Source organism: Rana temporaria, chromosome 2 (assembly GCF_905171775.1).
Source record: "Rana temporaria chromosome 2, aRanTem1.1, whole genome shotgun sequence".
NCBI classification, from domain to species: domain Eukaryota; kingdom Metazoa; phylum Chordata; class Amphibia; order Anura; family Ranidae; genus Rana; species Rana temporaria.
The window spans coordinates 517,686,839-517,700,145 of NC_053490.1; the positions used below are offsets into that span (position 1 = coordinate 517,686,839).

Consider the following 13,307-nt stretch of genomic DNA (forward strand, 5'->3'; position numbering starts at 1 on the left):
CCCATACCGCTCATTGTGGCCCGCGACCGGTGACCAAGACGCTTAAGTGACCCCCGCTCTTCAGAAGGTTGGGCACCCCTGTTGTATAGGTTAATGCACTTCCTCTCACCTGCAATATAGTGAAACGCAAATCACAGAGCATATGCTCCATGCATTGCATTAAAAAGGACCTACATGTTTGTGCTTTGACCCATTCAAAATGCATGGTGTGACTACTGGGCCCATACTGTGGCTGAGCTATATACCCTGCATGTTCTCAACCCTTATGTGAATAAGGTCATGTGCTGCATCATCAATATAAGTCATTCCCACTTAGATGTGGGAAATTTTGGGTTTGTTCAGTAAGTGGGTGTCTTAATAATAATCTGGATGCAATTTTAATATAATGGGGGGGGGGGCAGTCTAGAATTCATTTTGTCAGTGTCTTCTGTGTAATAACAAAACAATTGACCAAAATCTCAAGAATCATTTTTTTATTTGTAAAGTGCAAGCAAGTTGTACAAAAAGCTACATTAAAGAAAAATTACATCTTGTAAATTGGCCACATTTCCAGAAATATTGATTCAACCAAAGTGGTGCAAGTACAAGTAGTGTTTATGATGTTTTTCCACTCGAAAATATGTAACTCATTTAAAGCCAGACTCATTTTTAAAGGGCATGAAGGGAAGGAACCTTGGTCATGTTATCACTGCTGTCTAATAGGTAGATTCAGGTAGAGTTAGGCCGACTTATCAGTAGATAAGTCGACCTAAGTCAGAATCTACGCCGACTTATGTTTAAGCGTATGCTCAAACAGAGATACGCTTAAACATAACTAAGATAGGACGGCTTGCGCCGTCCTATCTTAGGTTGCAATTTTTCGGATGGCCGCTAGGTGGCGCTTCCATTGCGGTCGGCGTAGAATATGTAAATGAGTTGATACGCCGATTCACGAACGTACGTGCAGTAGTTTTACGCCGCTTCCGTAAGGCATTAGCAGGCCTAAAGTTATTCCAGTTAGGTGGAATAACAATGTTAAAGTATGGCCGCCGTTCCCGCCGCGAGATTCGAATTTTTTACGTCATTTACGTAAGTCGTCCGCGAATCGGGATTTACGTTGTTTACGTCCACGTCGAAATCAATAGGCCCGTGCGGCGTACGTAGCCGCAATGCACACTGGGAAATGTAGGCACCCGGCGCATGCGCAGTTTAGAAAAGACGTAAAAAACTTGAGGTCAAGCCTCATTAACATTAAACACGCCCCCCCCCAACACATTTGAATTAGGCGCCCTTATGCCTGCCCGCTTTAGGCTACGCCGCCGTATATTAGCAGGCAAGTATATTGAGAATCATTACTAGCCTAGCTAATTTACAGGGGGGTAGCCTAAACACGCTAAGCTACGCCGCCGTAACTTTATTCCAATGTACCTGAATCTACCTATAAGTCCACATTTAAGAGATTTTTCCTTACTTCCTGTCCAGATCCAAGAAATGGGTCTCAGATAGAACATATAGGGGACATATACAGCATTTAGGGGACATATACAGCATTTGAAAACCAACAGAAGTTCTATCCATTCTCCACATTGTCCCATAAAAACAAAATTGGTTGACTGAAATTGGCTTTAATCTTGTAAACATTTCTCTATGGGTAAACTTTCAACCAGGACATTTTGGGATCTGAAGTAGAAAAGACTGCCAAAGTCTACAATTTTACCAAAGATCACTAATAGGAAATTCATTTGAAAAAGATCCATCACAATGTTAAGGGTGGTCTTTTTCTGTCCCCCATTCTACACCTACTATGACACATAGTTGAAGATTAAACTCCAGTCATTCTCAACCAAGGTGACTAAGCCATGACTAAGCACTGATTACTGTGAAACGCGTCGGCTGTCCCCTTTCTGACTGTATTCTGTGATGAATTTCCATTGATTTTACAAATAAAGACAACTTTTGAAGTTCCTTTGGAGTGCGGCTGTCCATCCCTCCTGAAAATCCTACAAGGTTGCGAAAGGGTTCCTTGAGCTGCGGCCATCTGGCCTCCCATTTGATGGTCCCTGCATAGTTCTGGGACCAACACCACTTGGCAGAGCCAGCTGTATGACATCAGTGATCTCTTTAGCTGTCTGTTAAAGCGGAGGTTCACCCTAATTTAAAGTCAACGTTAATCACAGGGGATCAGTGTCTATATTTCAAATTCGCTGTCATAACATTTTTAAATCAATTCCATACCTTGTTTTGTCGTTTCTGAACCAGGCACTTCCTGGTTGAGCTCCCGCGGGGGTGGGCGTGTCGCTTTAGCTGCGATCGCCCCAGTGATTCCTGGGGCGAGTTTGCAATGTCTCCTGGGAGCACAGCCCAGGAGACGATTCAGATGCTAATAAGAGGTGCCTGTCGTCACAACGGGGCGTGAACTTTTTATTACGTCGGCCGTTGTGATGGCAACGAAGAAGTGTTGACGGCGCTGCTCGCCGTCAACACAGCTAATGCGCCCGCTTCCCGGAAGCATTTGTTTGTGGGCTTCACGCTGCCCACAAGCAAAATGGAAACGGGCAGCATAACATTTTATGAATACACATTTGATGTAGGCGGAGAATGCGGGGCAGTAGAGAACTTAAATATGTGAGTACTATCTTTTGAAGATTAAAAGAGTTTAATGAACCAAAAATAAATAAAACGTCCGGACCGCGGAACCCCCGCTTTAAGTTGATGCTCTTCAGCACTGTAGGGGGAGCATTCTTCTTACGTACTAAGGGACATTCTTTCTACTATCATTATGAATTGGTTTTAGCAGTGGTTTCCAGAGACCTGAACATTAATTTTCTTTGTGGCAAGAAGGTTGAAAAAAGCTGAAAAAGTATGAAGATGATAAAAGGTGCGGACATACAGGTGGCAGATTTCCTTCAGCGAATTGTTCAGGATTAAAGGACGCATTCTGGATAAAAAAAAAAAAGGATATATTAGTAAACAAATAATAAAATGCTCATAATCATCAAATTTTTAAAAAGAGCTTTGCTTTGCTCTGCTTGAGGTTGGTGGGGGAACTTGAATGGTCTGCACCTCAACCCAATAGAACACCTTTCGGATGAATGAGGCCCTGTACACACGATCAGTCCAAACTGATGAAAACGGACTGAGGTTCAGTTTCATCGGTCCAAACCTACCGTGTGTATGGCCCATCAGACTTTTGTCCTTCAGTCCAAAGTTTTAGAACTTGCTTTAAAATCGGACTGATGGACTGACTGATGACCGATCGGTCAAAACCGATGGTTAGTACGCAAAAGCATCGGTTCAAAACCCGCGCATGTTCAGAATCAAGTCGACGCATGCTTGGAAGCATTGAACTTCGTTTTTTTCAGCACGTCGTTGTGTTTTACGTCACCGCGTTGGACTCGATCGGATTTTGAACTGATGGTGTTTAGGCACATCAGACCATCAGACCATCAGTCCGTTTTCATCAGTTTGGACTGATCGTGTGTACAAGGCCTCAGGCCTTGTACACACGGTCGGACCAAACCTATGAGAATGGTCCGACGGACCGTTTTCATCGGTTCACCGCTGAAGTGGCCTGATGGTCTGATGTGTGTAGACACCATCGTTCCAAAAACCGATCGGGTCAGAACGCGGTGACGTCAAACACACAACGTGCTGAATAAAACGAAGTTCAATGCTTCCAAAATCGACTTGATTCTGAGCATGCGCGGGTTTTGAACCAATGCTTTCTGTACTAACCATCGGTTTGGACCAATCGGGCAGCGGTCCATCGGTTTGGTTTTGAAGCATGTTTTAACATTTTTGGACCGAAGGAAAACAGACCGATGGGCTATACACACGGTCAGTTTGGACCGATGAAACTGAACCTCGGTCCATTCTCATCGGTTTTGTCCGACCGTATGTACGGGGCCTCAGAGTGGAGACTGCAAGCCTTCTTGTCCAACATCAGTGCCTGACCTCACAAATACACTTTTGAAAGAATGGTCAAACATTTTCTATTGACCTAAAGCTTGTGGACGGCCTTCCCAGAAGAGTTGACGCTGTTATAGCTGCAAAGGGTGGACCAACTCAATATTGAACCCTACAGACTAATGCCGCGTACACGCGCTTGTAATTTCCGACAACAAATGTTCGATGGGAGCTTTTGGTCGGAAACTCTGACCGTGTGTATGCTCCATCGGACATTAGTTGTCGGAATTTCCGACAACAAAAATTTGAGAGCTGGTTCTCAAATTTTCCGACAACAAAATCCGTTTTTGTAAATTTCGATCATGTGTGGACAATTCCGACACACAAAATTCCACGCATGCTCTGAATCAAGTACGAGACGGAAGCGCTCGGTCTGGTAAAAGTAGCGTTCGTAATGGAGATAGCACATTCGTCACGCTGTAACGGACTGAAAAGCATGAGGCTGAAAAGCGTGAATCCTCTCTCACCAAACTTCTACTAACACGACTGGTATTGAACTTCCCCTTTCTAGTGTCGTTGTATGTGTTGTACGTCACCGCGTTCTTGACGTTCAGAATTTTCAACATTTGTGTGACCGTGTGTATGCAAGACAAGAGTCAACATCCGTCGGAAATGTATCCACGGTTTTGTTGTCGAAATGTCCAATCGTCTGTATGCGGCATTAGACTGGGATGCCATTAAAGTTTGTGTGCGTGTAAAGGCAGGTGTCCCAATACTTTTGGTAATATATAGCCGGATTCACAAAGACTTACGCCGACGTATCTTTATATACGCCGCGTAAGTCCATGGATGCGCCGTCGTATCTATGCGCCTTATTCTTGTAATAAGATACGCCTGAATTCTGGCTCCATCCGACCTACGTAAGTCTCCTACGCCATCGTATCTTGGACGCATATTTATGCTGGCCGCTAGGGGCGCTTCCATTGATTTACGTGTCGAATATGTAAATGACCTAGATACGCCGATTCACGAACGTACTTGCGCCCGTCGCAGTAAGCTACGCCGTTTATGTAAGGCGTCCGTCCGGCGTAAAGATAAACCACCAAATAGCTGGTGCCCCATTGATTTCAATGGGCAGGGAGGTGGAGGAGCAGTATACACACCGCTCCTTCACCGTTCCAAAGATGCGGCTAGCAGGGCTTTTTTTACCGTCCTGCTAGCTCTTCTGGGCTTTCACACTGGAGAGACAGCAGCGGCTGTTTCAGGTTGGTTTGCAGGCACTATTTTTAGCGCTGTAGCGCCTGAAAACCGACCCAGTGTGAAAGGGGTCTAAAGGTGGTGATCAGTGGTGAGTGTCCCCTTATATGTTTGTGGTCAATCGTTGATCAGCATTGAGTGTCTCATAACTTTTTGTGGTGAGTGGTGTCTTTTCTCAATAAAACTGGTGGTCAGTGTGTCCTCTTTATGGTCAAGATGCCCCATTGATGTTCAGTGTTCCCCATATCAATGGTGGTCAGTGGGAGCCGTCTTACTCACAAGGATTGGTAGAAAAGTGTTAACAGAGGAGAAATGGGAAGGCTTGCAAATGAAAACACAGGGAGTGTTTACATTTGTGATTGCTGTGATTGGCCATCACGGCGGTCACAAGGCACAGAGCCACTCTGATTGGCTCTGTGCATTTTGCCTTTGATCTGATTTGTGTATTGACAGCTCGATCACAGGCTTACAAAGGGTGTACTAAATGCCTGAGCGTGTTTTTTGGAGGACCATTTATAAAAGTCCACCTCTCTGTTTTTTTAGGGGAAAAGGGAATGGCCGCTCCAGGTGGGAACCCAGATGAATATCCTCCGTTGCAGACAACTCAGGTGCAGGCAATGCACTTAGCAAAGCAGGAACAAAGATTGTCTCTGGACAGCCACACTCTGAACAAATTGTAGCCTTTTACTAAAAGAAGGACAGCACTACAAGTCACAGCAAAATAAAATCCTGACTGCTGACGCGTTTCGCACTGAGACTAGTGCTTAGTCATAGCTAAAAAATACAAGGTTGTATTTTTTAGCTATGACTAAGCACTAGTTTCAGTGCGAAACGCGTCAGCTGTCAGGCTTTGTTCCTTCTCTGTTTTTTTACAATGAGGTGGAATTGATAAATGTGGCGATTACAGCTCTAAAAAATTGCAGGTGAAAGCACAGAACACTTGTGTGACCTGAAAGTAGTACGATTTGTCCGCGATTTTTTGCCGCGATTTTGATGCGACTTGAAGCAATGCCTGTGTAATCTTCAGGGCCCGGATTCACAAAGGACTTATGACGGCGTATCTCCACGTACGCCGTCGTAAGTCCGAATGTGCGCCGTCGTATCATAGAATCAGATACGCCTCACGGTTGCCAAGATACGAGCGGCGTAAGTCTCCTACGCCGTCGTATCTTGGGGTGCATATTTACGCTGGCCGCTAGGTGGCGCTCCTGTTGATTTTCACTTCGAATATGCAAATGACCTAGATACGCCGATTCACAAACGTAGTTACGTCCGGCGCATCTATATATGCCGTTTACGTAAGGCGTCGGTCCGGCGTAACTTTACCCCTCATAAAGCAGGGGTAAGTCATGTTAGGTATGGACGTCGGAACAGCGTCGTATTTTACGTCGTTTGCGTAAGTCGTCCGTGAATTGGGATGGGCGTAGGTTACGTTCACGTCGACTTAACATTGAGCCGGCGTAATTTACGGAGAAAATTCGACATGATACTGAGCATGCGCGCGCATGCGCCGTTCATTAGGTGCGTCATTTATGTGGGGTCACGATTCATTCGCATACAACACGCCCCCTACCAGCCTACTTTGAATTAGGCGGGCTTACGCCGGCCCATATACGCTACGCCGCCGTAACTTCGGGCGCAACTTCTTTCTGAATGCACAACTCGCCTGATTAAGTTACGGCGGCGTAGCGCATATGAGATGCGTTACGCCCGCCAAAAGATACGCGCACCTTTCTGAATCTGGCCCCAGGTCTATAGACCTCAAGTTGCATCAAAGTCAGACCAAAGTAGTGAAGGGACTACTCTGAAGTCGCTGCAACTTGAATTTACATAGATATGAACAGTATTCATTGGAAATCATGGGGTACGACTTGTCATGCAATTTTGCAGTCCCAAGTCGCAGGACAAGTTGCACAAGTGTGAAAAGGGCCTAATGTTTACTTGAAGCAGTTTCTTTCCATAAGGCTCCATTCACACTTGTAGGACTCCAAAGTAGCTCGACTTTGAAATGCAACTTTGCTGCAAATTTGATGCAACTTTGGATGGGTATGACTTGGATGCAACTTTGGCTTTGGCCAAAGATAACGGACAACTGTTGCATGTAAAACATTCAGGTACGACTTTCATGCAACTTTTGAGGGGTAACATTGAAGTCTATGGCAGGGGTCGACAATATCTGGGCGCCCGCACCTGCCCGTAATTGAGGCCGCAGCTTCGCGGCCTACAAGGCCACGAAGCCGCAGCCTCAATTACTGGCCACCGCGGGCCCGCCGCGATCGTGCGGCGGGGGAGGTGGGGGCGCATAAAGGCACATGATCCTGTGTCTCTGTGTGCCCCTGCCACGCGATCGTGGCGGACCCGGCGACGCCCGGTAATTTAGGCCACGGCTTTGCATCCTTGTGAAGGCCCAAGGTTGCTTCTGTGACCTGGCGCAATCTGGTGGTGGCCGTTGGCATCACAAAAATGACTAATGTTTTTAAACAAACAGTTTAAAAAATAGTTTTTGAGTAAAGAAAATAATTACCGTATTTATCGGCGTATATCGCGCACTATTTTCCCCTTAAAATAAGGGTAAATTCGTGGGTGCGCGATATACGCCGATAGCCGCTTCCCGCGCTCAGTTTGAAATCCTGCGCCGACATATACCGAGTGCAGTACACTCGGGTACATTCGGCTAGTCTTGGCTTCGCTCGTGCTCACGCATAAACGTCACAGAGCGTGAGCGCGAGCGAAGCCGAGCCTTGCCGAATGTACCCGAGTGTACTGCACTCGGTATATGTCGGCGGAGGCATTCGACCTGAGCGCGGGAAGTGGGGACTCGACTTGAGGCGCGCGCTGGAGAAGCCGGGAGGACACCATCGAGGCCGCAGACGGACGCCGGACCGGACGATGGACGCTGGGAAGACACCAAAACTGTAAGTAATAAAATCATATAACATTTTTTTTAACAGGAATTTCGGGGGCAACTTTAGGGGTGCGTGGTATACTTGGGAGCGCGTTATACCGCGACAAATACGGTAACAACGCACAAATGCTGAAAAAATTCAAATGTAATAAAAAAAGAAACAATTAAAATCTCCATAGGTGACGTTTAAAAAATTCTACAGGTTGCATGTTTTGAGTTACAGAGGAGGTCTAGGGCTAGAATTATTGCTCTCGCTCTAACGATCGCGGCGATACCTCATCATGTGTGGTTTGAACACAGTTTACAAATGCGGGCGCTGCTCACATATGCGTTCACTTCTGCGTGCGAGCTCGCCGGGACGGGGCGCGTTTTCTGGCTCCTAGATTCCAAGCAAATTTGTCAAACCCTGGTCTATGGCCCTCAAGTTGCATGAAAATTGGACCAACGTTGTGCATGAACTAATCTGAAGTTGCTGCAACTTTACAGGCGCTTTTTAAACACAGCCTATTTCCTAACTGGGGAACTTGTCCTTTGGGAAATGCAATTAATACATAGTAGATCGTCTTCTGTAAGGCAGCCATAGAGGACGGTGTCATGTCATTTTGTCCCCTATTATAATATTCCAGGATGTACTTTGATACACAGAAATCCTATTACCTTGCACGGCAGGTTCGAAGCACCAGATTACCCCCGCAAGGCTGGAGTCAAAGCAGCAGCCTTTGGACTGGCAGATAGCTGAGGAGATCCCGGGATATCCACAGTTTAGCCGAGCTTTTGGATCGACAGTACAATCAGGTTGATCTATGGATAGACACAAAAACAAAGAGATGAGACAAAGCTCAGGCCAACTCTCATAGCGCATACAATCACACTGACATTATTGGCGATCAGGGCAGCCATCACAAATTTTGGGGCCCCTTGCACAGCTTTAGGCAGGGCCCCGGGGGGGAGCAGTGTAATCTCTTCTCTCCTGACGTGAGATGATAAGGAGAGGGGCCTGGGGACCCTCGGGCTCCTTACAGGTGTAGTGCAAAAAAAAAGGGAGGGGGCCGGCCAGGCCTTTAAGGGGCCCTGGGGATAATCGGACCCCTTACAGGTGTAATGCAAAAAAAATTAAAACAATAAAAATGGGAGGGGGGCCAGCTGGGCCTGTAAGTGGCCCTGGGGACCATCGGGCCCCTTACAGGTGTAATGAAAAAAAAAAAACATGAGGGGGGCCAGTCGGGCCCTTGGGGACCATCCGGCAGGTGTAATGCCTGTACCCCCCTGATGGCGGCCCTGTTGCCGATCAATTAATTTGTTATTCATCTTTTAAAGCGGGGGTCTCCAAACTTTCTAAACAAAGGGCCAGTTTAGACTTTAGAAGGGCCGGCCTGTAGCCAGTGGGAGTAGAAAAGGTCCCGACATCAGTGGGAAAAAATAATGCCCCATTGTTTGTTTCAGTGCGAGTAATTGCGCCCCATTATTTGTGTAAGTCACTTATAAAAAGGGGAAAAAAGGTATTTATATAAAAGAAATTCCGGTCTGATTTGGATTTTAAGGGGAACCACATGCCAAAATGTAAAAAACAAACAAAAAACAGTGTAGGTCCCCCCCCCCCCCACCAAATCCATACCAGACCGTTATTTGGGCATGCAGGCTGGCAGGTCAGGAAAGGGGGGTAAGCGAGTGCCCCCCCAAACCATATCAGGCCACATGCTTTCAACATGGGGGGCTCTGCCCCCCCACCCCAAAGCACTATGTCCCCATGTTGATGGGGACAAATGCCTCATCCCCACAACCGTGGCCGGTGGTTGTGGGGGTCTGCGGGAGAGGGGCTTGTCGGAACCTGGAAGCCCTCTTTAACAAGGGGTCCCCCCAGATCCCGCCCAACCTCATGTGAACGAGTATCGGGTACATAGCTCACTGTGTCATTTTTGCTGCAACATGTTCTGTACATCCTACAGATGTGCCACTTTACAGGCAGACTAAGGGGACCCCCAGGCAAGATATTTAAAGGAATTTTTAATTTTTATTGTTTGACTTAAAGTGGGGTTCCCACTTTAAAGTGATTGTAAAGTCTTGTTTCTTTTCCTATAAAAATAATAAACATGTACTTACCTGCCCTGTGCAGTGGTTTTGCACAGAGCATGTTGATGGGGACAAGGGCGTCATCCGTACATATTATATCAAAATTATATATATATATTATCCGGTTAATGCCCGCCGCATGTATATGTATGTCCACAGAATGGCACATACAGGCATATGGGCGTACATGTACGTCCCCACCTTTCCGCGGGTCAGGGGTCCGATCGGGACCCCCCCCGGTAAATGCGGCGGTCGGTAACCCGCGGGGAGCGATCCGGGACGAGGGCGCGGCTATTCGTTTCTAGCCGCCCCCTCCCCGGAGCTGAAGAACGGGGAGAGCCGTATGTAAACACGGCTTCCCCGTGCTTCACTGTGGCGGCTGCATCGATCGAGTGATCCCTTTTATAGGGGGACTCGATCGATGACGTCAGACCTACAGCCAAACCCCCCTACAGTTGTAAACACACACTAGGTGAACCCTAACCCCATCAGCGCCCCCTTGTGGTTAACTCCCAAACTGCAACTATCATTTTCACAATAAACAATGCAATTTAAATGCATTTTTTGCTGTGAAAATGACAATGGTCCCAAAAATGTGTCAAAATTGTCCGAAGTGTCCGCCATAATGTCGCAGTCACGAAAAAAATCGCTGATCGCCGCCATTAGTAGTAAAAAAATTTAAAAAAATAAAACTATCCCCTATTTTGTAAACGCTATAAATTTTGCGCAAACCAATCGATAAACGCTTATTGCGATTTTTTTTTACCAAAAATAGGTAGAAGAATACGTATCGGCCTAAACTGAGGAAAAAAAAAATTATATATGTTTTTGGGGGATATTTATTATAACAAAAAGTAAAAAATATTGATTTTTTTTCAAAATTGTCGCTCTATTTTTGTTTATAGCGCAAAAAATAAAAACCGCAGAGGTGATCAAATACCACCAAAAGAAAGCTCTATTTGTGGGGAAAAAAGGACGCCAATTTTGTTTGGGAGCCACGTCGCACGACCGCGCAATTGTCTGTTACAGTAAAGCGACGCAGTGCCGAATCACAAAACCTGGCTTGGGCATTTAGCTGCCTAAAGGTCCGGGGCTTAAGTGGTTAAACTGTATACATAACATAATTTATATAATATAGTATAGTTTTTAATATTGTATATAATATTCTATATTATAATGGTACAACATATGTATGTTATTTAACATTGAGCAGCTATTGGCTGGATATTTAGATATGTGGCCTATTTTTATAGATAGATAGATAGATAGATAGATAGATAGATAGATAGATAGATAGATAGATAGATAGATAGATAGATAGATAGATAGATAGATAGCTATAGTTGATCTACTGTATATATATTTATCTATATATATCTATATATATATATATATATATATATATATATATATATATATATATATATATATATAGATAGATAGATATAGAGAGAGAGACTGTATATATAGATATATATCTATATATAAAATAAAATGTGTATATAAAAATGTTTTATTTAAAATAAAGTTTACATTTTAAAAATGTAGAAAATAAAAAGAAAATACTTATAAATATGATACAATGCCTGACCTATAGCTTTAATCCTAGCCTGAAGATATTGGAATTTGATTCCACAATCAATAAAGAAAATAAAGAATGTTATCATGAAATACAAACGGTGTACTTACTCTGGGCTGAGCAGGTGACCCCCAACAGCAGCACAGCGGCCAAGATCCAGCAAATCCTGCGGTCCATTCTGACGTTCTCCTGCAGGCCTAGATGAAGAATTCTGACCGGCAGCGAAGGGCCTGCGCTCCCCAGGGGTCATTTTATATCCTCGGGTCTGTTTGCAGAATTCTTCTGATAAGGTTTTCTGAAGGTGAGGCCTGTAGCTGTCTACACCCCGCTCTGTCTATTTAAATATGACCCTTAATGGGTGACACCGGCAAGAGGCTGTGCAGTCCATAAAAGAAGGCGGCAGTTTATTTTCAGATCACTCCAATAAATCAGTAAAGTATGATATGAGCTTTTACAAAAGGGAAACAAAGATGTAAACTGTTAAACAATGTATGTTACAATGTGTAAGAATCTCTTTAAAGGGCCAGTCCACCCAAAATCGATATCACCTGAGCTGATTGCATAAACATCCCCAAAAAATTCAATATTTCCTGAAAGCAGACACCCTAAAGAGAATAAAATAGTGGTAGTTCCAGTTTTTTGTATCACATAAAAAATACAGTAAACGCAATATATTACAGTACCCAATTCTTTCGTAAAATATAAAAGATGAGGTTGCACCGCTTAAATAGCAACCCAAAACGCCAAGCCTTAAAATTGCGCGCACCCATAAAACAATGACATAATTCAGTACTCTATATTTTCCATAGAGGATTACAAACACGCGACCAAGGTGCTGGACCATGAATTCTAAAAGTTTATTTGTTAGACCCCTTTCACACTGGGGCGGTGGGAGCGTTAGCGGTAAAGCGCTGCTAGTTTTAGCGGCGCTTTACCGCTGTTTTATCTGTGCTTTTCAACCGCAATCGGTGAGCTTTTAACCACCGCGAGCGGCCAAATAAAGGGTTAACAGCGCCTAGTGTTGCAGGACTGCCGAATCGCTTTGCAGGCGCTTCGGCAGCGCTGCTCATTCATTTCAATGGCAAGGGCGGTGGAGGAACAGTCCTCCACCGCCCCAAAGATGCTGCTTGCAGGTCTTTTTTTCCCATCCTGCAAGTGCACCACCCCAGTGTGAAAGCACGCAGGCTTTCACACTGGGGTGGCTTGAAAGGGACTTTACAGGCACCATTTTTAGCGCTAAAACGCCTGTAAAGCGCCCCAGTGTTTTTTAGGGTCCCATCCCTTTTTCAACGCCATCGATGGAATGCTGGGAATTTTACTAAAAAAATATATTCATCACACAGGGGACAAACATTTCCCTATGTGATAATTTTTTTCGGTGACAGGTACTCTTTACTAACATATCAGAGACCTAAAGGATTGGCTGGCAGGGAGCTGCAAATAGCATCCAGAAATTATCATTGCACCCTGGCTCAGTACTGCCCTAATATGAGCAGTGGGCGGCAGTCGTAAGCCAATCGTAACATTTCACATAGGTGTAGTAAGCCATACATCTGTGCAGGGCTGTGTTTTCCCATACATGAATGCAGAGGTGTTCCATGCATCCCAGCG

General features: G+C 45.1%; 1 protein-coding gene across 1 annotated transcript; it reads right to left on the bottom strand.

The window, feature by feature from the left end:
- Positions 1–1,588: 1,588 nt before the first annotated feature.
- LOC120927996 (trefoil factor 1-like) lies at positions 1,589–11,946 on the bottom strand. Its single transcript, XM_040339039.1, has 3 exons — positions 11,807–11,946; positions 8,705–8,848; positions 1,589–2,917 (listed from the first exon to the last, which is right to left on the bottom strand). The coding sequence occupies exons 1-3, from the start codon at positions 11,871–11,873 to the stop codon at positions 2,904–2,906; spliced, it is 225 nt and encodes a 74-aa protein (XP_040194973.1). The 5' UTR covers positions 11,874–11,946; the 3' UTR covers positions 1,589–2,903.
- Positions 11,947–13,307: the final 1,361 nt, after the last annotated feature.